The sequence below is a fragment of the Eschrichtius robustus genome, chromosome 7, assembly GCF_028021215.1.
Source record: "Eschrichtius robustus isolate mEscRob2 chromosome 7, mEscRob2.pri, whole genome shotgun sequence".
Taxonomy (NCBI): Eukaryota; Metazoa; Chordata; class Mammalia; order Artiodactyla; family Eschrichtiidae; genus Eschrichtius; species Eschrichtius robustus.
In genome coordinates, this window is record NC_090830.1 from 104,633,877 (window position 1) to 104,660,388 (window position 26,512).

General features: G+C 38.0%; 1 protein-coding gene across 4 annotated transcripts in view; it reads right to left on the reverse strand.

Moving 5' to 3' along the window:
* IDE (insulin degrading enzyme) overlaps window positions 1-26,512 on the reverse strand; it is a 111,553-nt gene that overhangs the window by 16,003 nt on the left and 69,038 nt on the right. For 3 of the 4 annotated variants that reach the window (XM_068548210.1, XM_068548208.1, XM_068548209.1), the window contains 7 exons: window positions 24,982-25,085; window positions 14,398-14,500; window positions 12,350-12,472; window positions 10,053-10,135; window positions 6,822-6,966; window positions 4,226-4,336; window positions 2,105-2,225 (listed from right to left, as the gene is read on the reverse strand). In XM_068548210.1, the coding sequence (XP_068404311.1) occupies window positions 2,105-2,225; window positions 4,226-4,336; window positions 6,822-6,966; window positions 10,053-10,135; window positions 12,350-12,472; window positions 14,398-14,500; window positions 24,982-25,085 (790 nt within the window). Of the gene's footprint in view, window positions 1-2,104; window positions 2,226-4,225; window positions 4,337-6,191; window positions 6,337-6,821; window positions 6,967-10,052; window positions 10,136-12,349; window positions 12,473-14,397; window positions 14,501-24,981; window positions 25,086-26,512 lie in introns of all 4 variants that reach the window. The other variant, XM_068548211.1, reaches the window with a different exon arrangement.

The window sequence follows — 26,512 nt, forward strand, 5'->3', positions numbered from 1 at the left end:
GGAGGAAATACTTTGAGACTACACAAATATCTTGTCCTTACTTAACTTTTACCCACTAATTTAGCATCCAGTGGTGGATACTGCCTGTATCAATTATTATTATGGAATCCTAATAGTGAATTTTCTATTCCTCTCATTACTTTTACATGTACTGATTTAATTCTTCAGTAAAGAAGAGTTGTCCCTTCTCCATTAGGACACCATACTAATAAATGCTACAATGGATGCTAAAATTAGTGAATAAAATTTAAAGAGAGACATAGGAAGGGAATTAACAAGTGCTTACTATGCATCAGGCATTTTATAGATGTTATCTTATAAACTATAAATTATGTGCTATTATCCCCATTTTAAAGGTGAGAAAACTGAAGTTAAGAAAATTTAAGTTTCTTGTCCAAAGTCATCAAGCTAGTAAGTGGCAGAGCTGCATTTGAATCTTAGTCTAATTCCAAAATGCATACCCATCCCACTCCACTGCACTGCCCTACAAGTCCCCTTCACTAGACCCCCTCAGCTCTCTCTGCAGACTTCTGTAACAATACTCAGTCTCTTTGCCTCTACAAAAAACAATCTGTTTTACATTTATGCTTTGCCACTAGACTGGAGCTCCTTGATCCAAGAAACCCCACCTAATTGATCATTTTTTAATCTCAAGCACCTGCAGTCTGGCACCTGGTGCATAGCAGGCAGTCAGTAAATGCTGTTGGACCACACTGAATTCTGAGGTTCTTGCTACCCTGGCACCTGGATAGCTGACAGACGTAGAGTCACGGGGGAGCCAGCCTCTCATATTGAGTTGTCTCCAGATTAAGCCATGTTGGCATTACTGGATTATTGATGAATATATATATCAAAACAGAATGATTATTAGAGCAGAAAATTTCAGCCGAAAAAGTGCTAACTTTCTCTTTATAAAACACATTTTAGGAAGGCATCACATGCTTATGTGAAACTTTAGAACTAATTCTGCTTACAATTCATATACCATCTGACCCAGAATCTAACAAAGGGGGTGGGAATCCCCAAATCTCTGCTCTTGGATCATGCTGAATGCAGGTTCGGTTTCTTGAAAATGTATTTAAAATCAATTTGTGGTATTTTTTTAAAAAGGTAAAATTCCTGCTGTTACAACCAGATGTGACTCATAATCATTTTGCAAAGAAAGGTGTATTAACTGTCCAGATTAAAAACGTATCTGTTCTAGTTAATGAATTTTATAATCTATACGCCTACTCAACCAATAAAATAATGACCTTCAATACTTCGCTCTTGATTTGTCACTAAAGTCATCAAAGGCGTAGTGATACATAATAAGTAAGGACTTGTCATAAAAGATCATTAAAAATTCAACACGTCTTTTTTCTTATTGCTGAGCATGTAGGAAGAAAGATTAATTGGTAAAGTAATGCTGAGAAGTGGAAAGATAAAACAATAATAAAGGGTAATATTGGTCTATATTCTTTCCAATGAAACAACCCTGAAAGTAATTTCATTCCACTGAATAGACATTCATTAGACACACATTGAGGGCATAATATACTAGATACTAAATGAAGAGGATAAAAGGAAGGCATAATTCACTGCCCTTGAGGAATTTAGGACTTTAAAGCAAAAGCTCTGAAAACTAGATTTAAGATTTTAGGAAAAAAGCAACAAAAGATGACTCTTTAGGCTTTACATATTTTCCATTTTTTAACCAAACTGAATAGATCTAAAAATGCCTAAGCATTCTTTCTGTGTGATAAGACTTTCAAGCTCAGCCCTTTTTTCCTTTTCTGAAAACTTCAATATTAACAAGGTAAGTGCTTGGGTCAAAACACTGTCATCTGCAGAAATCTATGAACAGTAATAAGTGACTGTTGTGGGTCCAGGTTGAAAACAGCAAATGTGGTTAAACTGCCTGAATACAAAAGCCACTTCAAAGGCCACCACTGCTTTTGTAAAACAAAAACAAAAACAAAAAAAACCAAAAACCAGTATGCACAGCTGGCTTTAATGGAACTACAAGTTATTAGAAAGCATAAACACTAGGTAATAGGATAAACCAAAATGATTTTAGAAAAAAATGAAGAAAGCATTAGGCTATAAGTAGAAAGAGTCTCACCATCCAGGGCTTCTTTCAATTCATCTTTAGTCCAGGCCACTTCAGTCATCAGCAAGCGGAGGTAGTACATGGCGTGCTGGTGTGGCTGTTCAGCTCGGAAATTGTTAAGAGATCGCATATACTAGTGAAGGGAGACATGGGTTTGTTAATTTTATCGATCTTTTTAAAATCATTTCAAAAGGTCAGCTATAATCAAACTTCATTTTGCATAAATGATGTGTTAAATGGGACGCAGGGATATCTGCTTCATCCTCCTTTTCGAAGTTATGTAATTTAGAATGGGACTTACTCTTCTCTTCCTTCTGATACTTAAACTAAAGAGCATGCTTTTTCTTTTTTCTTTCTTTTTTTCTGAAGTCTTATTTTTTTTTAAAGTAATTTTTTTGTTTTTTGGCCCCATAATTAAGAAATGTAAAGTTAAAGTTAAGAAATGTAAAATGTAAAATTCTGAGAACAGAACTTCAATTAAATTCAATTAACATATATGTTCCTTATAACACCAGAAATAGTATCAGGAGTGAGGTGTGTACACTGAGTCTTAAAAATGATTGCGGACTTCCCTGGTGGCGCAGTGGTTAAGAATCCGCCTGCCAATGCAGGGGATACGGGTTCAAGTCCTGGTCCGGGAAGATCCCACATGCTGCGGAGCAACTACGCCCGTGCGCCACAACTACTGAGCCTGCGCTCTAGAGCCCGTGAGCCACAACTACTGAAGCCCATGTGCCTAGAGCCCATGCTCTGCAACAAGAGAAGCCACCACAATGAGAAGCCCACACACCGCAACGAAGAATAGCCCCCGTTCACCGCAACTAGAGAAAAGCCCGCGTGCAACAACGAAGACCCAACGCAGCCAAAAATAAATAAAATAAATAACTTAAAAAAAAACCGATTGCATGTTGTATTTTCAAAAGGTTTTTTTTTTTTGCCATACTGCATGGCATGAAGGATCTTACTTCCCCGACCAGGGATCAAACCTGTGCCCTCTGCAGTGGAAGCTTGGAGTCTTAACCACTGGACCACCAGAGAAGTCCTGAGCATACTTTTTCTTTGTCCAGGCTGCTGCTTTACCCCCAGCATCTGACATATACTCTAAGTACCTTCACTACGGGATCTCTTTCATCCCTCAGAAAGTTATCCCCAGTTTTCAAGGCCTCCACCTCTTGGCATCCTTTAATTCTTCACCATAAGGTCATCCCAAAAGTCTCTCTAAGCAAGCAACATGGATATGTATATATATAAAATACTGAATCTTAATTTGAAAACTGATGATAATTTCTTTGGGTGTACAATGAAGGTCATAGTTTGGCTTTTAAAGTAGGTATCCATCCCATATTTCCATTACTGGGCCAACCATGAGTTGAATTTAAGTGGAAGATACATCAAGCCTAAATAGTCTGCCCTAATGTGACCAAGGCTGTCATGGAAGGCTGAGGTCCCTGCCTGCAGAATAGAGTGTTCTTTTCTTCCCCCCCCTTTTTAAAATTAATTAATTAATTAATGGCTGTGTTGGGTCTTTGTTGCTGCACATGGGCTTTCTTTAGTTGCAGCGAGCGATGGCTACTCTTCATCGCAGTTCACGGGCTTCTCACTGCGGTGGCTTCTCTTGTTGCAGAGCACAGGAGCTAGGCACGTGGGCTTCAGTAGTTGTGGCTCACGGGCTCTAGAGTGCAGGCTCAGTAGTTGTGGCGCATGGGCTTAGTCGCTCTGCGGCATGTGGGATCTTCCCAGACCAGGGCTCGAACCTGTGTCCCCTGCACTGGCAGGCGATTCTTAACCACTGAGCCACCAGGGAAGCCCTGGAGTGTTCTTCTTAAATGGAGGCTGGATGAAACCTTCAAGGAGTCCCTGAAAGCCGCTAGGTCTACCTCAGGCTCCTCTCTGAAAGTCAGTGCTATCCTAGCTCTTAGGGCCTACGGAGAAGGGGGCCAGGTGTCCACCAGAGTCTCCCAGGCTTTCCTTCTGGACAGAGTATAGGATTTAGCAAAGATAGGATAAAATGACTGCCACAGGGTTATGAATGCTTCTTTTCCTCCTCGCCTCTTTTTCAAAAATGTTCATAATGTGGCAATATCACCTTATGAATAAAAAAATAAATTATAAAAATAAGTTGAGAAAACTTACTGCCTCCTTGATAATTTCAAATCTTTTTTCATCAATCTCAAAGGTAGCCATTTTCTCAATGATCTTCTTTAGCAAAATTGGCTGCTTGTCATTATAACCTTTCACCGAGAGCTATGGAAAGAGTTCAGGATATTAAAAGTCTAAAATTAACATGAAACACCTTCAATTTGACTTTAAAACATGTAGAAAATCCCCAAACCAGGTGTATCAAAATAAAAATAAAACAAGAAATTAAATAAATTTAATTTCTCATAAATATAGTTCAACACTTAGGAAGATAACATTGACCATCTTTATTTACTAATATCCTAAAGCATATGCTTTTCCTAAACAAAAACAATAGCAGGAAAACCTACCTGGTGCCAAACTATGGCAGTACACACTATATATCATCAAAATTCAAGTTCTCATTAAATCAAAATTAATTATAGAATGTGTTCTAAATTTAACCTTCAAAAAGAATTTCTAAAGAATGGCAGGCTTAAGATTTTTATAGTTGTGTTAAGAAGGTAAAAATCAGAGGGGAGGGTTACCTAGCCAACTACTGGATACGTCCCCAAATTGTTTATATTTAAATATTTTAAAAAATCATCTTTTAAGAAATCAGGAAGCCCCAATTTTGTATTATATGGCATTTTGCCACTTTTCTTGTTCAATGTTGCCCAATAATGGTCCATAGGTCTCACTACTTGCTTGTTTGATGAGTTCTGCTGATGTACCAAAAGCCAGTGGCAAAACAGATGTGAAGTAAGGATACACTCTATGTACTGTCTGGATTTTGCCTTAGGACAATTGACTTTAATAGTTTCTGAAAGCATAACATTTTGAAAAGCAGGGGAAGCCTATTATCACATTTCCTACTATTATATTGCCACATGGTGGCACCCACAGAAGTAGAGGATACACTGCAACTAGAGTATCTCTGGACGCCTCTACCTTATGAAAATTGATAGGCAAGAATCTCAGCAGGAGTGAAGGTCACTGCCCATGGAAAGCACATCATGTACCGTGGGAACTAGACTGACAACTAGCAGAAAGCCCATTTTGTCACAAATTAAAAATTATTTATTTTAATGGTGATATGCTACTAAAATTCAACAGCAAAAAATAAACCATAGATTATTACTTTTCTATTTGGATTTTATTTTGATCTCTGAGCTTCAAATTTCCCTGGACTCTGAGAATGGTTAGGTTATATACATTCTTATACGTGAAACAAAAACTACCAGAAAAGTTACTTGTATGAAGAAAAAAAGTCACTGCAAAATCAATAAAATTTAAAAACCCTAAAACCTTTTGTACAGAAAGAGTACACAGTGCATGCTCTCATTTTAGTTGTTATGAAAACATACAATATATTTTTAAGAAAAGTGAAGATGAATGTGTGCCAGAAGAGGGATGTTAATTTGGAAATGAGATATAAGTTTGGAAACATAACAGAAACGGTTTCAAGAGAAAGGATTTAGTTATTTCTTGGGATGCATTTAATGTTTATCTTAAAACACACTTAAAAGTAGTTAATGATACATGCTACAAAATAAATTAAATGAAAATGTCAGACGTGTTTGAACACAGGAACTTTCTACTACTGTCAGCAGAAATAAAGAAGCTCATAAGTAAAATTCAGCACCACAACAGTAACTATGGGTATCTTTCACTTACAGATGTTAATATATTCAAATACATGGAAAGAACAACATGCTTTCAGGATTAATATATTAAACATTTCAAGCAGAGGAACATGCAAATAAATGTAGCACAAATACATGTTCACAAGATGCACTAAACTCTACTAAATCATTTGTTAGTGGAACTAATACTAACTTGAGTTCTTCAATCATTAAAAAGGTGCAAGGAAAAAACCATCAATCTTCTTGTTTTAAAATGCAGAAGTTAATAGTTTTCCCAAGCTCAACATAATGCTTAAACGGTGTGACGCCTTTTCTTTCGTGTTCATTTTACTTACAAGTATTGCATTCATTCCTGATGCAATGCCATAGCTCAAACCTGAGAGGCGTGCTGCATATGTATACTCTTTTAAATCATCCTTCAATAACCTGATAAACAGGTATGTCATGTTGCAATGGAGAGGATCAGCATAAATGTAGCGACTAACAAAAAGAAAAACAAAAGAAATGCTTTGATACCTCAAGCAGTGGCATGGTAATGAAGAAACATGACCGAAGAGTATGAATATGCAGCCTCATGATCTGAATTTCTAGGGAAATAGTATAGGCCAACCTTGTTTTACAATGGCAGGAAGACTTCATTCTCTGTTGTCAAAGACCAAGACTTCAGATACAGAATGGGAGAGAGCTAAACCTAAATCAGGGTCCAATTTTGTTTTGAGGAGAAAAATATGACAGTCTGATGAAAGATGTTTAAAAAAAAAAAGAAATCAAGGAAAATTTGCATAATATGAATGGTATATTGCTGAATACTTAAGAGTAAGAGCTAACTTAAAAATTAAATGATGCGAAAATATGATTAGTCACAAAAAAAAGAAATTAAACTCACACCCTCAATCAAAAATGCTTCCAGCAAATCAATATAAAAAATGTTGATGAGTGGAAGGCTCTAAGACGTGGGTACTTACATACATCCCATAGATGGTATTTTGGAGGTCATAGCTCAAGCCTGCTAGCTCTGCTGCATATGCATACTCGTTGAGTGAGTCTTTGAGGAGCTCAAGGTACAAATAGGCCATGTTACAGTGCAAGGGGTCCACATAAGCAAATGGGCTGGAAGAAAATGTTGACAGTAAAATAGCTGATTTATTACTTCCCAATGTGATATGGCCTTTCGAGATGGATCAAGGAACTGAACAGGGGTTAAAATAACTTCCTGAAGATACACTTTTAATTCCTGAATCTGACTCTTCTCATGAGGAAAAAAAACAAGATGTTTAAAAAAGAAGCTTGAAATATGCCATGTGTGCTGGTAGTGGTGAAGAGGGAGAAGGAATTGCTTACCCCAGATGGCGTGGTAGAACTGACAAGTTGGAAACACTGGGTAGGTAAGGAGGAGGAACAGGCCAAAACGCATGCCTACATTTAGGCTAATAGGACAAGGCATGGCTGATAGAGCTGATACAGCACGTGCATGTCCTCTTTCCCCCTCTAAGCAAGCCATACCCTTGGGGGACAGGAGGATGAGATTGAGAAGTTTGTGTGCTATGATTATATAAACTTAAAAGGGAAAAACTGAGACGTGAAAGACAAAAACTAAGACCTGTGAAAATGTTAGCTTATCTCTGAGTTTCCTCCCAAGCCAAGAGACTGGAACACCGTCAGTAAAGTAATTGATAATATCCATCATACAACTACAGCCAGAACTAGGAAAAAATATTAAAACAGGAAAATTTTTAAGTGAGAAAGAGCAACAAAAGAGAGGAAATAATTACAGAGTGCAAGAGCTAAAGGGGACCACAGAGATGACCTAACTTAAATCTTCATTTCCCAAATAAGAAGCATCATTTTCCTCATGTCACCTGGGCTAGTAGCAGCAGAGTTAGAATTCAGATTTAAGTCAAATGACCTATTCATCTGACTATGTGACACTGCTTACCTTTATGAGAAGTAAAAGATTCCTTCATTCAACAAATATGTACTACATTCTCACTACAGTGCTAGGCACTTCTCTAGGTACTGGGAATAAAGAAGGAACAAATCAGGCAGAGTCCCTGACTTCACAGAGTTTAGAGCCTAGTTGGAAGAGACAAATGATACATTTAAATATGATACATCAGGTGGTGATAGTGTTATGGAGAAAAATTATGCAGGGTAAGAGGAATAGGAGTGATGGGTAGTGGTGGTGGGACAGGAAGACTGCTAATTTACATAAAATTATTATTAATAAATTAAATTGTTATTATTAAAATTCTTACTAATTATTAATCAAGGCCACTCTGAAAGGTGACATCTGGGTCCAGACCTGAAGGAAGCAAAGGAGCAAGCCCTGGGGATATCTGGGTGGAGAACTTTCCAGGCTGAGGAAACAGCCAGTACAAAGGACCTGAGGTAGCCTCGTGGCTTGGTTTGTTTGGCAGCAAATTAAAAGTTTCACTCTATCTATAGCACAGTAAATATAACCAACACACTGACATCAGAGCCAGAAATTTTATCAAAAACTGATAATTAAGTAAAAATAGGGGTAAAATGCTTAGCTACAGAGAATTAAAATCAAAGAGAAAATTCTAAAGCTACACATTCTCCACCTGGCAAATCTAAATAACACTCTGTCATTTAATTTTTTAAGTATTATACATGATGAAGACTTCCTTCTTTAGTCAAATAGAAGGAAGCAGTTCAGAAACTTACTAGCACAACTCACAAAAGCAGCAAAACAAAAGAGAGTCCTTGAAAGGGCTCATCCCCACAGGCACCCTTAGGTGGAAGTGAAAAGCTAGAAAAAAACAAATGTGGGAGTTCAAAGTCATATGGATCAAGCTCAGAACGCAATTCCAAGAAGTGTCCTAAAATGCTGCATCCACAGCAGCTATGCTGGTGAATTGGAGAGGGTCCTAAACCAACTTTTAAAAGAGAACATGATTCAAGTGGAATGCTTAAATCCTGGTTCACTTGTTAATTTAAAACATATTATTTTGTAACCAGATGTTATATGCTTAAATATGGATCACAGAGTTTTAAAAACTGTACATATGCATAATATTATCCTATTTCTGAAAAGATTAAAAGGATATACACAAACAGAAAATTTATTTAAGAACGTACAAGAAACCTAATAGTGTTTGCCTCTAGAGAGACCAGAACACGGAGAGGGATTGGTGGGAAGCAGACATTTTAAATTCTGAGAACTATGCTAGGCAGTTTAGAGAACACAAACACGTCAAATGGTCTCTCAAAAGGTATTCTGAAGCCAAATCATAGAAGCCAGATGGGAAAGTGTGACAAGCTGCTTAGAGTGTTAAAAATATCACCCTGAACTATCAAAAAATAAAACCAGCTTTGTAATGCTCTCTACCAACAGTAAGCCATAATCAGAAAGCCCATGTTTGATGTAAACAAACAAACAAGCAAAAAACAACACCAACAATCTCAGTGCAGCTCTAGATAATTTATGAATCTCATGTTATAAATAATGTTTACATCTCTACAATCTCAACATACTTGTTCGTGAACTATTAACTTCCTACTTAAGAGATTCTTTTTCTCTTTTCTAAAACATTTAAAACACATCCAGCTTTAATTTCATGCCAAGCAAATCAAATAAAAATTAATGAAAAAGTTGATCATTATATTGAACATTATTAAAAAATGATAGGTTTATTTTATAAACACAGACCACTGAATTTTAGAAATATAAAATTATAGAGTGCAAACTCACAAAGTAAAATTTGAATTGAGTGATAACATTATCACACAAATAAAATGAGACAGAGATAAACTAAAGATTTATACTGAGAAATCATTGTAACAGTAGCATTATTCATAAATTTTATTAAACATCTTCTACCAAGCCAGGAATAGAGAAAGCAATATCTGAGGGCTCCAGACAATTAAAGGGCTGGAAGGGATTCAAGATCATTTATTAACTACTACCTCTTCTTCTGGGCAAGTTCCAGGAATACAAAACCAAAACCACAACAAAAAAAAACACCCCAAATTATTTAATCTTTCTTCAGTGAAACTTCTGGTGAGTCTACAGCCTTCCCTTAACAGGAAGGAGCAGCCTTCCTTTGTCTAGGCTAAAAAACTCTAATTCCTTTTATTTCCAGACATAGGTCCTTAAGGAAGCAAAGAAAACTTTCAGAAATGTAATTGTTGATTTTCATAGGAAGCTTTGTAGCTAGATTCATTTTACGTACCTGAAAAATTCAAAGTTGAGACAGGCCTTGGGCAAGAAAAACTTATCATCTTGTTTGAACCAGAGTTTGCTCATAGCTGTATCCTGTGATGGAGAAACAGTATGTTTAGGGAAATACAGGCACATTCGGCAAAAATCTTCAATCAAATCACTCTTCAAGAGGAGGAGGACAGAGGCAATAGCTGAGCTTTGTTCTGGAGAGACTGCTGACCCATGGACTTGAAGCATACTCAGAGGGTCAGCTGGTGGGAAGCTGGAGAGATGACTGGTGATTCCAGTAGTAGAGAGAAATCACCCTCTTAACAGCACCCTGGGTCAAAGAGATGGGGAGACAGTGGAGGAAGAGACAGACAGGTGAAGCCAATACCAACTGTCCTGTCCCTGTCTTTCTGGATGCAGGAGTCCTTGGGGGGTGGGTGTGTGGCAGCCAGCCACCAAAGTGGGCCACACGGATCCCTGCCTGCTGGAATTCACACCCTTGTGTGGTCCTCCCTCCTGCACTGGACCAGGGTTGGTCTCTGTCTGACCAACAGATTATGGCAGACGTGATGACACGACACTTCTGAGATTAGATTATAAAAGACACTGTGACTTCCACCTTGATCACTCATTTTCCCTCTTGGATCACTCACTTTGGGGTAAGCCAGCTGCCATGTCACGCTACTCTATGGAGAGGCCCATGTACCGAAGAACTAAGGTCTGCCCAAAGCCACACAACTGAACTTGGAATAGAATCCTCCAGCCTTAGTTGAGCCTTCACATGACCAAAGTCCCAGCCCACAGCTTGACCATAACCTGAGAGACCCTCAGCCAGAACTACCCAACTAAGCTACTTCCACATTCCTGTCCCTTGGAAACTGCATGAGATAAAATAAGTGTTTGTGGTTTTAAACTGCTGAATTTTAGAGTAATTTGTTATACCGCAACGGATAACTAACACAGCCAAGGATGAACAAATAAGCCACTCCTTTGCCTCTCCACTCACTCATTCATACTATATTTTAAAAAGTCTTAGGGACTTCCCTGGTGGTCCAGTGGTTAAGAATTCGCCTTCCAATGCAGGGCATGCGGGTTCGATCCCTGGTTGGGGAACTAAGACCCCACATGCCGTGGGGCAATTAAGCCTGTGTGCCGCAACTACTGAGCCTGCGCGTCACAACTAGAGAGCCCGTGTGCCGCAACTACAGAGTCCATGCACTCTGGAGGCCGCATGCCACAACTAGAGAGAAGCCCACGCGCTGCAACAAAGAGCCCACACACCGCAACGGAAGATCCCGCATGCCGCAAAGAAGATCCCACATACCACAACTAAGACCTGACGCAGCCAAATAAATTAAAAAAAAAAAAGTCTTAAAGTTCACTTGAAACTACCTTGAAACTCTGACAAGAGATATAAATGGTTTAATGTTCTCCTTAGTTTATGCTTAGATGGCCTATTTAAAACAAACAAAAAATAAAAATAAGAGAAGTAAATAAGCTTTCTCTTTGAATAACCTAACCTATAACTCATTAAAATGTCATTTTTAAAGAAAAATGATTGTCTCATTAATAATCTAGTTGCTTGAGATAAATTAAATTTCATAGTCCTAAACACTAATTCTCATCTCATTGAGTTAATCTGAATGTTAGGTCATTTGAAGAAAAGGGAAAGAAAGATGTCTGTCTATGGTGGTAAGCTTAGAAAGAGTTAGTTTTAAAGTTTAGAAAAAAGGATGTGCTGTAATAATTTGATCCATTTTTCTACACAATCTACCCAAGGTGTGAAATAATGACATGAAAAGAACATTCTGAAAAAGAAAACCCCCTTCTCAGTCATTCTTCCCACTGGCTTATAACTCCATTAACTTCATATAGCGCTCTGCCAAAATGAGAAAGAATTGTTTTTAAGGGCAGGAAATCCAACAGCTTCCCCTGGATATGCTCTCTTCCAGGCTTTAGAGATTCTTTCTTATCTCTAACTTTCATGATGCAGCATAAATCTACTTCCTTATTGGGCCTTCAGTGAACATGGAAAAAAGTCCGCTTTCAATAGACTTGTAGTTACATTCCAGACTTACTATTTTATTGTCTGCAAAGAAAACAATTCCCTAGATTCTATGCTGTAGAGTAGTTTTGTTTGTTTTAAAATGTCTAGCCTTTTAATATTTCTTGTAGTTATTCTCTCTGCAACTTTTCTGTTATCTATAGGGTGTGAGCCCCGCAAATCAACATAGTACCAAATGCAAGAAACCATCTCTCTAGTCCCTTCTATGTAATAGGCCTGTCCCCTAAATTTAATATCAATGATTAACATATTACCTTAATAAGGGAAGGGTATGGTGTTGCTTCTTTTTCTAATGATAAAATCTCAAAATCTGTAGGAATAAATTCATTCTTCGTTGGAAGTTTAAATTTCCCATTCAGATCAGCATTTTGCCATTTCTGGATGAATAGTGAAAAAACACACACACACACACAAAAGCAATTAGAATCTGATTTAAGAGTTTAAAACAGTCACATTGCTTAATATCTAGGCAAATAATAAGAGAATAAATGTCACACAGCATTCTCTTCCATCATATATAAAAAGGCTACTCCCAAGATCTATCAATGACTTTTCACGAAACTTGAATTGGAGTCTCTGGAACTAATCAAGGTTTTACACTTATCTATCTTTCCTCTTTACACATGTCTAAAATGACCAGTTGAGGTGAAGGAACAATCTGAGACTGTGGAACTCAGGCTAACTGGTCCATATGAAGATCATGTTTGCTCCAGCTCTTTAAAGAATGGAGAATAATCTGCACAGAGATAAATACCCACAACTGCTAGACAACAGGTCATTTAAAAGAGTTAAACTTTCAGCTACACTAAATTACTTGCATGTATGGCTTGAAAACGAGGTTAAAGGGGGCTTCTTTGACTTCAGCACTTCTAAAGGCCTGGTCTACTTCTCTCCCAGACGACCACATGCATTTTCAAGTGGACCAATATTTCAAGCATAAGGTTAAGGACAAAGTTGAGATTTAAATCTGGATTGTGGAACAGGATTGACACAACCTGCAGGTTGGATCTGTTCCATGGGCTACTTCCAAAAGCTAAGTGAGGCAGATCAGACCACGATTGATGAACTCTGATTTATAAGACTTTTCATTATTTAAAAAAAAAAAGCAACCAACTGCCAATGATTCTGGGTTCAGTAATTTGGTCTCCAGCTCATGTGGCACAGCCTTGCAGCTCTTGTAGTTCTATTTTGGTCCCTGCATTTGTGTCTTTTGGCACTGGGATGGTGGGGATGTTGGCCATATTATTTATATGTAGCAACTTAAATCCCCAGTATGGCTGAATTGTAGGGACTGGTAAACACTTAGCAAGTAATTTCACTGCTGAGCTTCCAGATCAATTTGTTTAAATTCCCATTTGGGGCAGGTTTGTCATGGTCAGAATTTGGTGAACAGGGGTTTTCTCTTGTTTGAGGGTTAGTTCACACCCAGCACTAATTCATGGGAGATCAGCTTTCCTCACAGTTTAGTAAGATGGACATTTTCACATACTAAAGGGCTTCAGTCATCTCCTTATGTGCTGTGAGTATGTCAGAAAAGTACCAGTAATAATTTTTCTTTCTTAAACTACTTTTTTCTGTATCGTCATTACCCTGGTACATTTAAGAAATATCCATTACCCAAGTTTAACTAGAACTTAGTCAGAGCAAGGCTTTCTGGTGTCTCCCCATGAATAAAGGACACAGTCTCAAAGCTACACAGCCAATGAGAACCAAAAAAGAAAAAGTACCAGACAAGTAGATAAGACTCACAAACAAAATCCTGACTCCTGATGAATGGGGTAACATACTATCTATACATACCTGTTTTGAAACAAATCATAATGACCCTATGTTGACAATAAGAGCAACGATACAATATGAGGCATAAAATACAGCCCCTCCTAAAGTGAAGATGGTATGAATCCCAGACATTGCTCCCCACCTGTGTTCACAGCAAGATCGTGAGCTCTCAGCCCTTGCATCTGTCTTTCAGGTTCTCTATTTCCATCTCTTCCTGCCTGTCTTGGTGCCTTTGCAACCCTGTGTACTTTGGACTTCATTGATCTTTGACAGCATGAGACTTGGAGTCTGCTTTACAGCCCTGCTGGTCTGACAGACAGACGAGAAGGTGGCTACAGTACCATTTCTTCACGCAAAACCTAAGCTCCAGCTCTCCACCTCCCTGTTCACTCCTCTGGGGATGGTACAGGCAGTGCTGGGCCATCACTCTCCACACTTTGGGCCGTGAATTGGTTGATCTAGGGAGCTCATATTCTCGTGTGTCCCTCACACATCAGCTTATTCACAGATGGGTTAACCCTACCTTAATGACTTCATCTGGCACAGCTTCTTGTTTGTACTGGGTTCCGTACCACTCTTCTGTGCGATCAGTTTTTCCTTCAAAAGATTTGGAAACTATTGCAACCCTAGAGACAGATGGAAAAAAAACCTATAAACTCATGTTGTATACATAAATTTATAGAATCTGACTCACGAAAATATAAATAATATCCAAGAATGTGTTGGGCCTCTACAACCCTGTAAGTCCTATGAGGCCTAGCTGAAACGGCAATGTATGTATAGAAGTCTTTGATCATACTCTCTTTTATCCTTTGGTTATAGCCCATCGTTTTTGGTATGAAAAGCTGCTTGCAAGAAAGATTCTTGTTATGAATGCTATTGACTAAAATCGTAAAAGAAGAGTAGCTATGGAAAAAAGTGGAACCAGGTCAGTTGAAAAACTGTCCTTAAAAAAGCACAACAAAGTACTCCTTCCCAGGAACAGCTCAGGCCCCAGGGTTACAAGAATGGATAAGAAAATTTGTTGGCTCATTCAGAGATCCAAAAAAAATTAAAAACACACTTTCATTATAACTTGCTAAGTTTGTACTCTGTTATTTTTTTTTCCTGCCAGACACCACCATCAACTGTATGTACTACATGTACACTGGCCTTCCTGCTGCTAGGGGAGACAGGAACAAGACCAAGAAAACATCTCTATCTTTCTCTGCTAGGGTAGTAGAAAGAGCACGGAAGAGAAGTCAGAAGGAAAAAAAGTTCAGGGAGGGAAGGTAGAGGTAAAATAATGTCAAAAGATTACAAGTAGAGGAGCGAAAGGAGCTCTGTACCAGTGGAGCTTCTGTCCCTGTGCGGATCGTCACGGACAGTTCTGCCTCTGCTGCCTTTTAACTATCGAAGTTGGAATCATTTCACTCTCACTAGCAGCCTCAACCCCAGGCTGGGACCAATCCTACTTTGAATCTTGCAGATAGAGTGCTGGGCCAATAGCTTGGAAGGCTTGCCATGCAGTCTGTCCTGTTATTGGTTTCACTTCTTCTTTATGTCCCAATTCAAATAACTAGGTTCATGTTGTTCCTGCTTGTTCTCACTTGTCCTCCCAGAGGTTAGGTTCTAGCCTCTGAATGTCGGTCTCACGGCTGAAAGCCCACTACTTGCAGTCAAAACTTCCCTCTGCTGAACACCCATTAATTTTCAGAATCCTGATCTCTGTGTTCCAAACACCTGCCCATCGTTGGACCTCCTCCATTTCAATGCCTGACTGTCTGAACCACCATCTATTCCTTATTCATTCTAGATAAAATACTCTACCTGGCTAGCTAGACTTGGCTTTCTCACTTGCTTCAGGGTAGATATCATAAGCAATCTGACTCACCTATCTGTTAGAATGACTGACTAATCTTCCAGTTTAAGGTGTTCCTGATCTGGCCTAGCTGCCACTGACCACTAGCAGTTCTAGAAAACATGCTAAATAAGAATATGTTCGACAGAAACATACAGAAGAATCATAGGGTTTAACAGATGAAAGAGTTCTGTTATTGTATCTAGAAGAAGTGATACATGTTGGCTATTTGAAAATCCCTTATGAGGGGTATGTGCGGTGTATACAGAACGCACATGGCCACATGAAGGGTATGTGATGTTTCTTAAGGGCATTCATTCAATACATGACAGAGCCAGCTAAGAGTCAGTCATAGAAATTGCTTCTATTCCTGTTGATTTTTCAAAGAATGAATGGATTGATTCTCAGGGAGACCTCTGAAAAACACGTTAGGAAGTAGAATTCCGGGGTAGAGAGGTGGTATTCCATCTTCTCTTCCATGAGATGCTTGATTTTGGAAGTTTATTACATAGATGGCTCTGGTTTCCCTGAATGACAGCCCATGAATCAGAATAATGAACAAGGGATTGATTACAACTTGTGAAGACTGGAGCATTCATTTGGCAGTGGACTTGCCCTCTGGAACAAGAAAACTTTAAACTCGGTTCTGAGAGAGAAAGTGAAAAAACTCGGGAAAAGCTATCAAATGCTCTGGAGGATGACTATATGACACAAAAGGAAGCAGACCCTGGAGGCTGTCCAGTAATGCTCAGGTTAAAAAAGGAGGAGAAGGGAGATTTATTAGTTACAATCCTAAGGGATCTAGATAGTTAGATACCAAAGTAAAGTCTATGGGGTAACAGTTGACATGTTACCATAAGAAGTAAATATGAAGTAGATAAGCGTAGCTCCTCAAACTAGGGAAATACCAAATATTGGCCTAACAAAAAGAGATACCTTTGCAGACCAAGAGTTACTGTACCATCGAGGAATTCAAAACTGAAATACAATAGAAGAGTATGTATTTTCAAATAAATTACGAAGGGCGAATAACAGAAGAGACAGAGTAGACACATGTCAAATGTATACAGAAATCTATGAACCAGAGTGTGGAACCGCGAGAGCACCTGAATTAGGAGAAAAGGAGAAAAGAGTCACAATAATTGAGGTACACCACAGAGAGCTGCAGTATATTTAACTGCAGACAATTGAGAAAAACTGGCACAGACACTGCAGCATCTTAGACTACCTGCTGGAAACCTAATTATACTAAAAAATAGTCTCCATGAGTTTTTTTCTTAAATATGTGTGTGTGTTGTGGGGTGAGGGGGGAATGCTACTCTTCAATTCCACCCACAAAGAATTGGCTACTGACATGGTCCTTAGAAATGTGAGAAGAAATGGCCTCTTATTTTCATACTGAAGCTTACAACAGTAAGAAAAGGAAACAGTGGGCTAGAATGAATGCTGACTGTTGACTTCAAGTCAGCCATTTAGAAGTGTTCAGTGGGAATGAATAGCTGTTGCTGCTGATGGAATCCATTCAGAAATAATCCTGACTACAGACATTAAAAGGCAATATGGTTCCCCAGGAATGAATTCTCATGAGACCTTTGCAAATAATCCCGGAGAGAGAAAAGAGGGAAGACAGCCAAGAATGAGAAGAGGCTTCACAAGTAACCGTGATAAATTAAAAAAGAATTAGTAGAAAGTGCACAGACCTGGCCATGAGAAACTTGGATTCTGGTCGATACCGTGACTCACTTTCTTTGAGATCTTGCCAAAATCACAGTTAAGATCTAAATTAAGCAAGTCTCTGGGCTTCGGTTTCATTACTTTTTAAACAGGGATTCAAACTAGATGAACTCTGTCCTTCTACTAGTAGATTTCCACAATATCATGATATCAAATCATATTTTTAAAAGATACACAACAGAGGAAGAAAGAAGGCACAAAAAAAATCTACTAATGACAGACTCTAAATCAAACTTAAAAAACAGTGACAGGAAGGCTAAAGTGCTAAGAAATTGAAGTTCATGAAAAGTGCTCAAAAATTTTTTTTAAAAAGGGTTTCTTAAAGTAAGAAGGAATCAAGAAAGGTTAGGCTAAAAGTTTAGAGAATTCAATCAGCTTGAATTCTGGGCAAGATGTTTTAAAACATAGTTCCTACCTGGCAGGAACTCATAATCCAATGAGACACATGACCTAAAGCAAAATGTGATATGCTGGGACTTCCCTGGTGGTGCAGTGGTTAAGAACCCGCCTGCCAATGCAGGGGACACAGGATTGATCCCATGTCCAGAAAGATCCCACATGCCTCAGAGCAACTAAGCCCATGTGCCACAACTACTGAAGCCGTGCGCTTAGAGCCAGTGCTCTGCCACAAGAGAAGCCACCGCAATGAGAAGCCTGTGCACCGCAACAAAGAGTCGCCCCCGCTCGCCACAACTAGGGAAAGCCTGCGCGCAGCAACGAAGACCCAACACAGCCGAAAAATTAATTTATTAATTTAAAAAAATGTGATATGCTGATCCCATGTTAGCAGATACAGGACTTCATGGATCTTTAAAGTGCAAAGGTGGACCAAACAACAGAAAAAAAGAGTTGAAGCTCAGGACAGGTGAGTGAGCCAGCCGGGTGACTCAAATGAACTCACACCTGCAACACAGATGAGTCACATTCTCTGATGCTTAGGCAACTAACAAATCCCAGCGGGATCACTGCCTATCACCTTTTATAATTAATGGATGACAGGAGAAGAGGCAGAAGACTGAAGATGGGCAAATGCTCTGATTTTCAGAAAGGAAAAGGAGTGTGGCCTAAAAACCATAAACCAGTGGATTAGGCACTGACCTCCTGACAAAATTCTACAGTCAACTGTCAGACTGTCAAACATCTGGACAAGAAGACAGTTATCACTGGGACCTACATGGATTTACCAAGAATAACTCCTCCCAAACGAATGGATTTATTTATGACCTAAGCAAGGCATGTGGCAAAAACTCTATAGCTGTATTTGTAGGTTTAAAATGGTAAAATGGGCACCAAATGATAGGATCAAAGAAGGTGGGTGATGATGATGATGATGATGAAATAGTAACAGGTAAACATCTTTGAAAAGGTAAATCAAGTCTCAACATTGAAAAGAACTCTCTAACAATTAGAACTGGCAAAAATGGAACTGGCTACCTTGGTATTTAATGAGTTCCCCATCCTTGAAGGAATTTAAGCTGAGGCTGGTAACTACTTGTTAGAGATATTGCAGAAGAGATATATACTTGACAGAGGTTGGATTAAATGAACTTTAAGGTTCCTTTCATTCTGAAGGATTTTCCTATTAATTTTCCTACCTGGTTGCAATGTTAAACTTGTCTCAGTGGGTATTAAACAAAATAATCTTACCCTCCAGCAACCCCAATCTGGCTTGGCAGTTGGCATTATTATCCCAGGCTGTTCTGCACTACGTCACTGACTGCAGTTATAATTATAACAGCCACAGAGATCAATCCTATAGAGAAAAAGTGCTTTCTCATTAAAGGTGAAGGTAGAGAGAAAAAGAGGTTCTCAACTCTAACTGTATAAGATATGGAATTTAGAAACAGGCAATTTAACAGAAGTAAAATGTATGCTCCGGCAAATTCACTCCTGTAAAATGTTTCGGGGTCTGGGAATTCCCCGGCAGTCCAGTGGGTAAGACTCCACACTTTCATTGCCGAGGGTGCAGGTTCCATCCCTGGTCAGGAAACTAAGATCCCACAAGCTGCGCAGTGAGGCCAAAAAAAAAAAAAGAGAAAGAAAGTGTTGCAGGGTCAAATAACTGGATCTAGGGCTGCAAAAATTATACGAACATAATTAAATCATGATTTTTCTTGCCAAAAAATGCACATCTTTGTTATATGATATAATCTTAAATAGGATTACCTCGTATTTGTAAAAGTTTTCAACTTTGCTAAATCATTTTGCATCACATAGAAAGATAAAGCACTACTTCATTTTTCAGGTGGGCAATTTTCCAGGAAATTAAATGAGAGTAAGTGTTCATGACATTATATAACTTTTCACATGTCCCCTTTGCAGAATAATGAACTCTGAGGTTTCACATTAGTTACTCAATAAACACTGGTTGAAGGAAAAAAGTGATCTCTCCAAGATAGCATGACTAGTAGGTGAAGAAACCTTAAAAAGTGTTTATTGAGTTTTATGATTAAGTTTAAAGCTCTTTCTGCTCATTTTGATAGGAGGTTTTTTTTTTTAAACATCTTTATTGACGTATAATTGCTTTACAATGGTGTGTTAGTTTCTGCTTTATAACAAAGTGAATCAGTTATACATATACATATGTTCCCATATCTCTTCCCTCTTGCATCTCCCTCCCTCCCACCCTCCCTATCCCACCCCTCTAAGTGGTCACAAATCACCGAGCTGATCTCCCTGTGCTATGCGGCTGCTTCCCACTAGCTATCTATTTTACATTTGGTAGTGTATATATGTCCATGACACTCTCTCACCTTGTCACATCTCACCCTGATAGGAGGTTTTGTTTTTAGAAGGTATATAATAAAATTCAACAGAATTTAGGTTTTTTTTTTTTTCAGAATGTATAAGCTACTTTGAGGAAAATAGAAATAGGTAAACTGTTTTTACTTACTTAAAATGATTTAGCGTGTGTTCTGAGTATTTTTCTTCCTTGTATTTTAATCATCTAAGCAAATGCATAAGTCACCTTAAGAACAGAAGTTCTTAATCTTGATGAAGTCCGATTTATCAATGTCTTTTCTTTAATGGTTACTGCTTTTTATGTTCTAAAAAATCTTTGCTTATCGCAAGGTTTTAAAGATATTTTCAAACTGTACTTTCTCCTAGAAGTTTTCTAGTTTCAGCTTTCATACTGAGGTCTATGATCTATCCCAAATTAATTTTTATGAGTGTTGTGAGGTAAAGGTCACATTTAACCTTTTTTCCATGTGGCTATGCAGCATGTGGAAGAGCACCATTTGTTAAAAAGACTTTCCTTTCCCATTTTAATTATGTCAGTGCTTTTGTTAAAAAAATCAACTGACCAATGATGATTGGATAAAGAAAATGTGGTGTATACATACTATGGAATACTATTTAGCATTAAAAAGGAAGGAAATCCTGTCACATGCTACAACATAGATGAACCTTAAGGATGTTATGCTAAGTGAAATAAAGACATGTTTCACGAGTCCATCTATATTAGGTATCTAAGTAGTCAAACTCACACAAAGAGAAAGTAGAACGGTTGTGAACAGGAGATGGTGGGGTCGGGAAGGGGTAAGAGGAGTTGTTGTTTAATGGGTATAGATTGAGTTTTGCAAGCTAAAAAAGTTCTGGAGACGTTTCACAACAATACAAATCTACTTAACACTACTGAATTGTACACTTAAAAATAGTTAAGATGGGGACCTCCCTAGCGGTCCAGTGGTTAAGACTCCGGGCTTACACTGCAGGGGGCATGGATTCAATCTCTGGTCTGGGAAGTAAGATCCCACATGCTGCGTGGCGTGGCCAAAAAAAGGTTAAGATGATAAATTTTATGTTATGTGGGGTTTTTTTACCACAATAAAAAAGAAATCAATTGATCATATATGTGTGGGCTTATTTCTAGACTCTGTTCCGTACTAATGATTTCTTTGCCTATCTTTATGCCTATACTACAATGTCTTAAGTACTGTAGCTTTATAGTAAGATTTCAAATCTGGCAGTTTTAGTCCTCCAACTTTTGTTTTTTTGTGCAAGAGTGTTATGGGTAATCAAGGTCTTTTGTAGATCCTCATCAATTTTGGAATCAGTTTACCAATTTCTAAAAGAAAAAAAGCCTACTAGGATTTTGATTGTGATTATACTGAGTCTGTGAATCAAATGTGAGAGAATGGACATTTTAATAAAATCAAGTCTCCTAATCTACAAACAAGGTCTTTAATATCTCTGGGAACTGTTTTGTAGTTTTTTGTGTAGAGGTCTTGTTTATCTTTGGTTAAATTCATTCCTAAATATTTTGTTTTTGTTGCTATTGTAAATAATTTTTTTAACTTAAAAAGTTTTTGTTTTGATATAATAATAAATTCCTACAGTTAGGAAGTTGCAAAAATAGTACAGGGCGGAAAGTTTAGTTTATTCAACAACTCAGCATATAATCAAGATCATCATGTGATCATGATGTTTTTTGATGGCCAGGGCACTATCGGTCCTGAGGCAATTGTAATAAAATAAAGATTGCACTGGCTTGCAGAAGTTTTGGAAATTTCATTGTTGCTGTGATGTTTGGCTGGAGTCCTTGGAACTAGGGTGTGGCTGTCTCCACTTCCAACTCCAAAGTAGAGTTCTGGATAAGAAAGGAATCCCCTTCCCTTCCCAGTGCAATATTTTGCAATCTCTTCAATAATTCAGCTCCACCCCCACCTCTACCTCTGATACCTACAAATTCACACCAAATGGCTGGGTTTAGGAGTAATCATCCTGGGAGACATAGGAAAAATCAGTCTGCTCTTCCAAAATTTACAAATAGTTGAATATACTGAGAGTTCTTCTTCTCCTACCTCCTCTTTGGAGGAGTTTTAACATTTTCCCCATCTTTGTCTGCAAGGATGAGGATGCTGTCTTCATCCATCATCTTGACTAAAGTGGCATTGCTTGTTTTCTCCACATCATGAATAGATTTTACATTGGTAAAAATGTCATATGTAAGCATATAAACTAGGAGCATAGTGAAGAGAAAACATATGTATGTTGTCATGTGGCTGGTTCTGTATTAGATTAAGAAATGTAAAACAGACAGCTATAATGTTCCTTTATTGTAGAGCAGTTTTTACTTTTGCCACCATTGTTTCAAGCAGGAGTTATACTATTGGTCCCAAGGTTCTAAATGAAGCTTCCCTTAACACATGGAAATAGATAATCTAGACGAGACGAAATTAAAGCACACACACACACACACACAAAAACCAAGTCAAAATAAAAATAACAAAAATGTGTACACTCTCCAAAGAAGACATACAGATGGCCAAGAGTCACATGAAAAGCTGCTCAACATCACTAATTATTAGAGAAATGCAAATCAAAACTACAATGAGGTATCACCTCACACTGGTTAGAATGGGCATCATCAGAAAATCTACAAACAACAAATGCTGGAGAGGGTGTGGAGAAAAGGGAACCCTCTTGCATTGTTGGTGGGAATGTAAATTGATACCGCTACTATGGAGAACAGTATGGAGGTTCCTTAAAAAACTAAAAATAGAATTACCATATGACCCAGCAATCCCACTACTGGGCATATACCCAGAGAAAACCATAATTCAAAAAGACACATGCACTCCAATGTTCATTGCAGCACTATTTACAATAGCCAGGTCATGGAAGCAACCTAAATGCCCATCGACAGATGAATGGATAAAGAAGATGTGGTGCATATATACAATGAATATTACTCAGCCATAAAAAGGAATGAAATTGGGTCATTTGTAGAGACATGGATGGACTTAGAGACTGTCATAAGTCAGTCAGAAAGAGAAAAACGAATATCGTATATTAACACATATATGTGGAATCTAGAAAAATGGTACAGATGAACCGGTTTGCAAGGCAGAAATAGAGACACAGATGGATAGAACACATGTACGAACACCAAGGGGGGAAAGTGGCAGGGGGTGGTGGTGGTGGGATGAACTGGGAGATTGGGATTGACATATATACACTAATATGTATAAAATAGATAACTAATAAGAACCTGATGTATAAAAAAATAAATAAAAAATAATGTGTACACTATGGAAAAAAAAATAGTACAGGGCGGTCCTGTGTACTCTTCACCTAGCTTCCCTCAATGGTTACATTTTACATAATTATAATACAGTACAATATCAAAAGTATTATAAGTTGGATTATAAATTGGTGTTGGTGTTGGTACAATGTTGGTACAATGTGTACAAACAAAATTGGTGCTGGTACAATGTGTGTGTATAGTTCTATGTCATTTTATCACATATACAGATTTGTGTAACCAGCAATAATATTCCTTTTAACTTAATTTTCCTACTGTTTGTTGCTAGGATATATCTGAAAAAGTTCAAACAATGGTAACTAGGAAAACAACTTTGATAGAATAGTTCTGTCAGAGGATTTTTTCTTCAAAAAGTTCTACCAGATTGTTGATTTTATTCATAAAATGACTATTCCAAAAAACATATTTACTCAATCACTAAGTTCCCAGGAGAATTTTGGAAACATGTGCTCAAAAGAGGAGAAAAAGAAAAAATGCAAAGTATGTGCCAGCCAAGTGTATTCCTTTTATTCTTGACTTCAGAAAATATAGATGAAATTAAATTTTAAGGCAGAAATATCATGTGGTAGTTCATAAGCTCTTTAGGGCTGACCCTCCTCTAACAGGAATACTTCTGTTACTGTAAGAGCTTCTCCAACTTTTGATCTCCTGGTTAACCACTGGTCAGTCAGAAGCATTCTGAGATTGTAATCCTTACTTCTACTTAAAAAAAAAGAGGGTGTCCTCACTTGCTTTTTAAACCAGATAAGTGAGCTGACACTTCCGGTATCTGAGTAAGGATGAAGGCTGGTTAAGACGATCTATTACTATATTTTATTCATAATGAAATTATGATTATGTTAAAAAAAAAGAATCTTCATGTGTTCGAGATATTGATTTAAAATAATCTAGAGTGGAGGGAGGGGTCTTCCCTGGTGGCACAGTGGTTAAGAATCCGCCTGCCAACACAGGGGACACGGGTTTGATCCCTGGTCCAGGAAGATCCCACATGCCGCGGAGCAACTAAGCCTGTGTGCCACAACTACCGAGCCTGTGCTCTAGAGCCTGCAAGCAACAACTACTGAGCCCACGTGCCACAACTACTGAAGCCCATGCACCTAGAGCCTGTGCTCCACAACAAAAGAAGCCATTGCAATGAGAAGCCCGCGCACCACAACGAAGAGTAGCCCCCATTCACTGCAACTAGAGAAAGCCCGGGCGCAGTAACAAAGACCCAACGCAGCCAAAAATAAATAAATTAATTAATTAATTGAAATACATAGAGTGGAGGGAGGATGAGTGAACGAGTGTGGGTAAAGATAAAAAAGACCGGCCGTGTATTGACTGTTGAAGTTTGGTACTGTTTCATTCTACTTATTCTCTCTACTTTTGTAATCATGCTTGATAAAAACTTTAAAAGCACTTTATTCACAATTTCAAATTTTCAGATTCCAATCATTATTGAAAATTTAGTATGTAACAGTAAAATCTGTAGAGCAACTCACCGGACATTTTCTGGTCTGAGTTTATCAAGAACCATCTCTATTAAATCGGGTCTAAATTCTTCCAGTAAATATTCAGCTGTGAGCACTTCTTCTAGGGGATAATACTTTTTAAAAGGAAAATAAATAAATAAAATTTGCAAGGCTACAATAGAGTCTAACTTATTAAAGCAAACAGATCTCTAACATGTTAAATCCTCTATTTTACACCCCCCTCTTCCCTTCAATTAAATTTTACTCCACTGGAAAAATTTCTGAATCTTTTCTCTTTCCTACCACACTTTAAGCAATTTAATATTGTGGAATGATTCTGCAGTTAATCCCTAAACACATTTACATTATAGAGAACAAAATCACATTTTTTCAGGGAAAAATGTGAGTAATACCTCTAGCTAAAACTGAGTACTTGTTAATAAAGAAAATTTGATGATTAAATGCTGACACCTGTAGGATTCTTAATATAAAGTACATACATTTTAATAAACAGAATTTCTACTCAAATTTCTATGAATGAAATCAGACAAGCATTTAGAAAGTTGTTGTGCAGGAAAAATGGCTTATATTTTCAGTTAGTAAAGAAAAATAATGTAGAAGATGCTTTTTAGTACGAGCAACTTACTGAGAAAGACTGATTCATTCATTCAACAAGTATGTAATGAACACCTACTCTGTGCCAGGCACTGTTCTAGGTGCTGCTGTGGATACAATGGTCGATAAGACAGATGATATCCCTGCTCTCTAAGGAGCTTATATTCTTTTTTTTAGGAGCTTATATTCTAATTGGGAGGGAGGCTGACAACAAACAAACAAATACTGTCATTATAGTGATAGGTGCTATGAAGAAAATTTTAAAAGGGGCAGGGTCATGATGGGGAGGTCAGGGAAGGTCTCTCTGAGGGAGAGACATCTGAGTGGAGACCCAAATGATAAGAAGAACCTAGTCATGGAAAAACAGAAGTGTTCCAGGCAGAGAAAACAGCAAATGTCAGGGCCCTGAGAGGGAGGAGTAAACTTAATGCCTGAAGATTAGGCACATAGCCAGTGTAGCTGGAGTGGAATGCGAGTGGTATGGAATTCAGTCAGAGAGAGGCTGGGACCAGATGGCCATGTAGGTCAAGGTAAAAATTTAGATCTGTTCCAACTCTGATGGGAAACTTACTTGACACAGAGGAGTGGAACAATCTGATTTGGGTCTTCAAAAGATCACTGAGGCTGGAAAAATAAACTAAGGTGGGGCAGAAGAAGGCAAACAGGGAACCCAGGTAGGAGACTATGATTGTAGTCCAGGTAAGAAATGCTGGTAGCTCATATGAGGGTGGTAGCAATGGAAATGGAGAAAAGTGGATGATTTATAGCCTTCACGTAAGTAGCACCTGACACATTGTAGAATTGAAAAATATTTAAAGCCAACAAGCAAAATGTCTATGATATGAAATCATCATATTACAGATGATGATTTTTAGGATGATGAAAATTAAGATTTAAAGAATGTCTTCACATCAAATTTTAACTGGTTGCTACGAAGTCTAAAGTT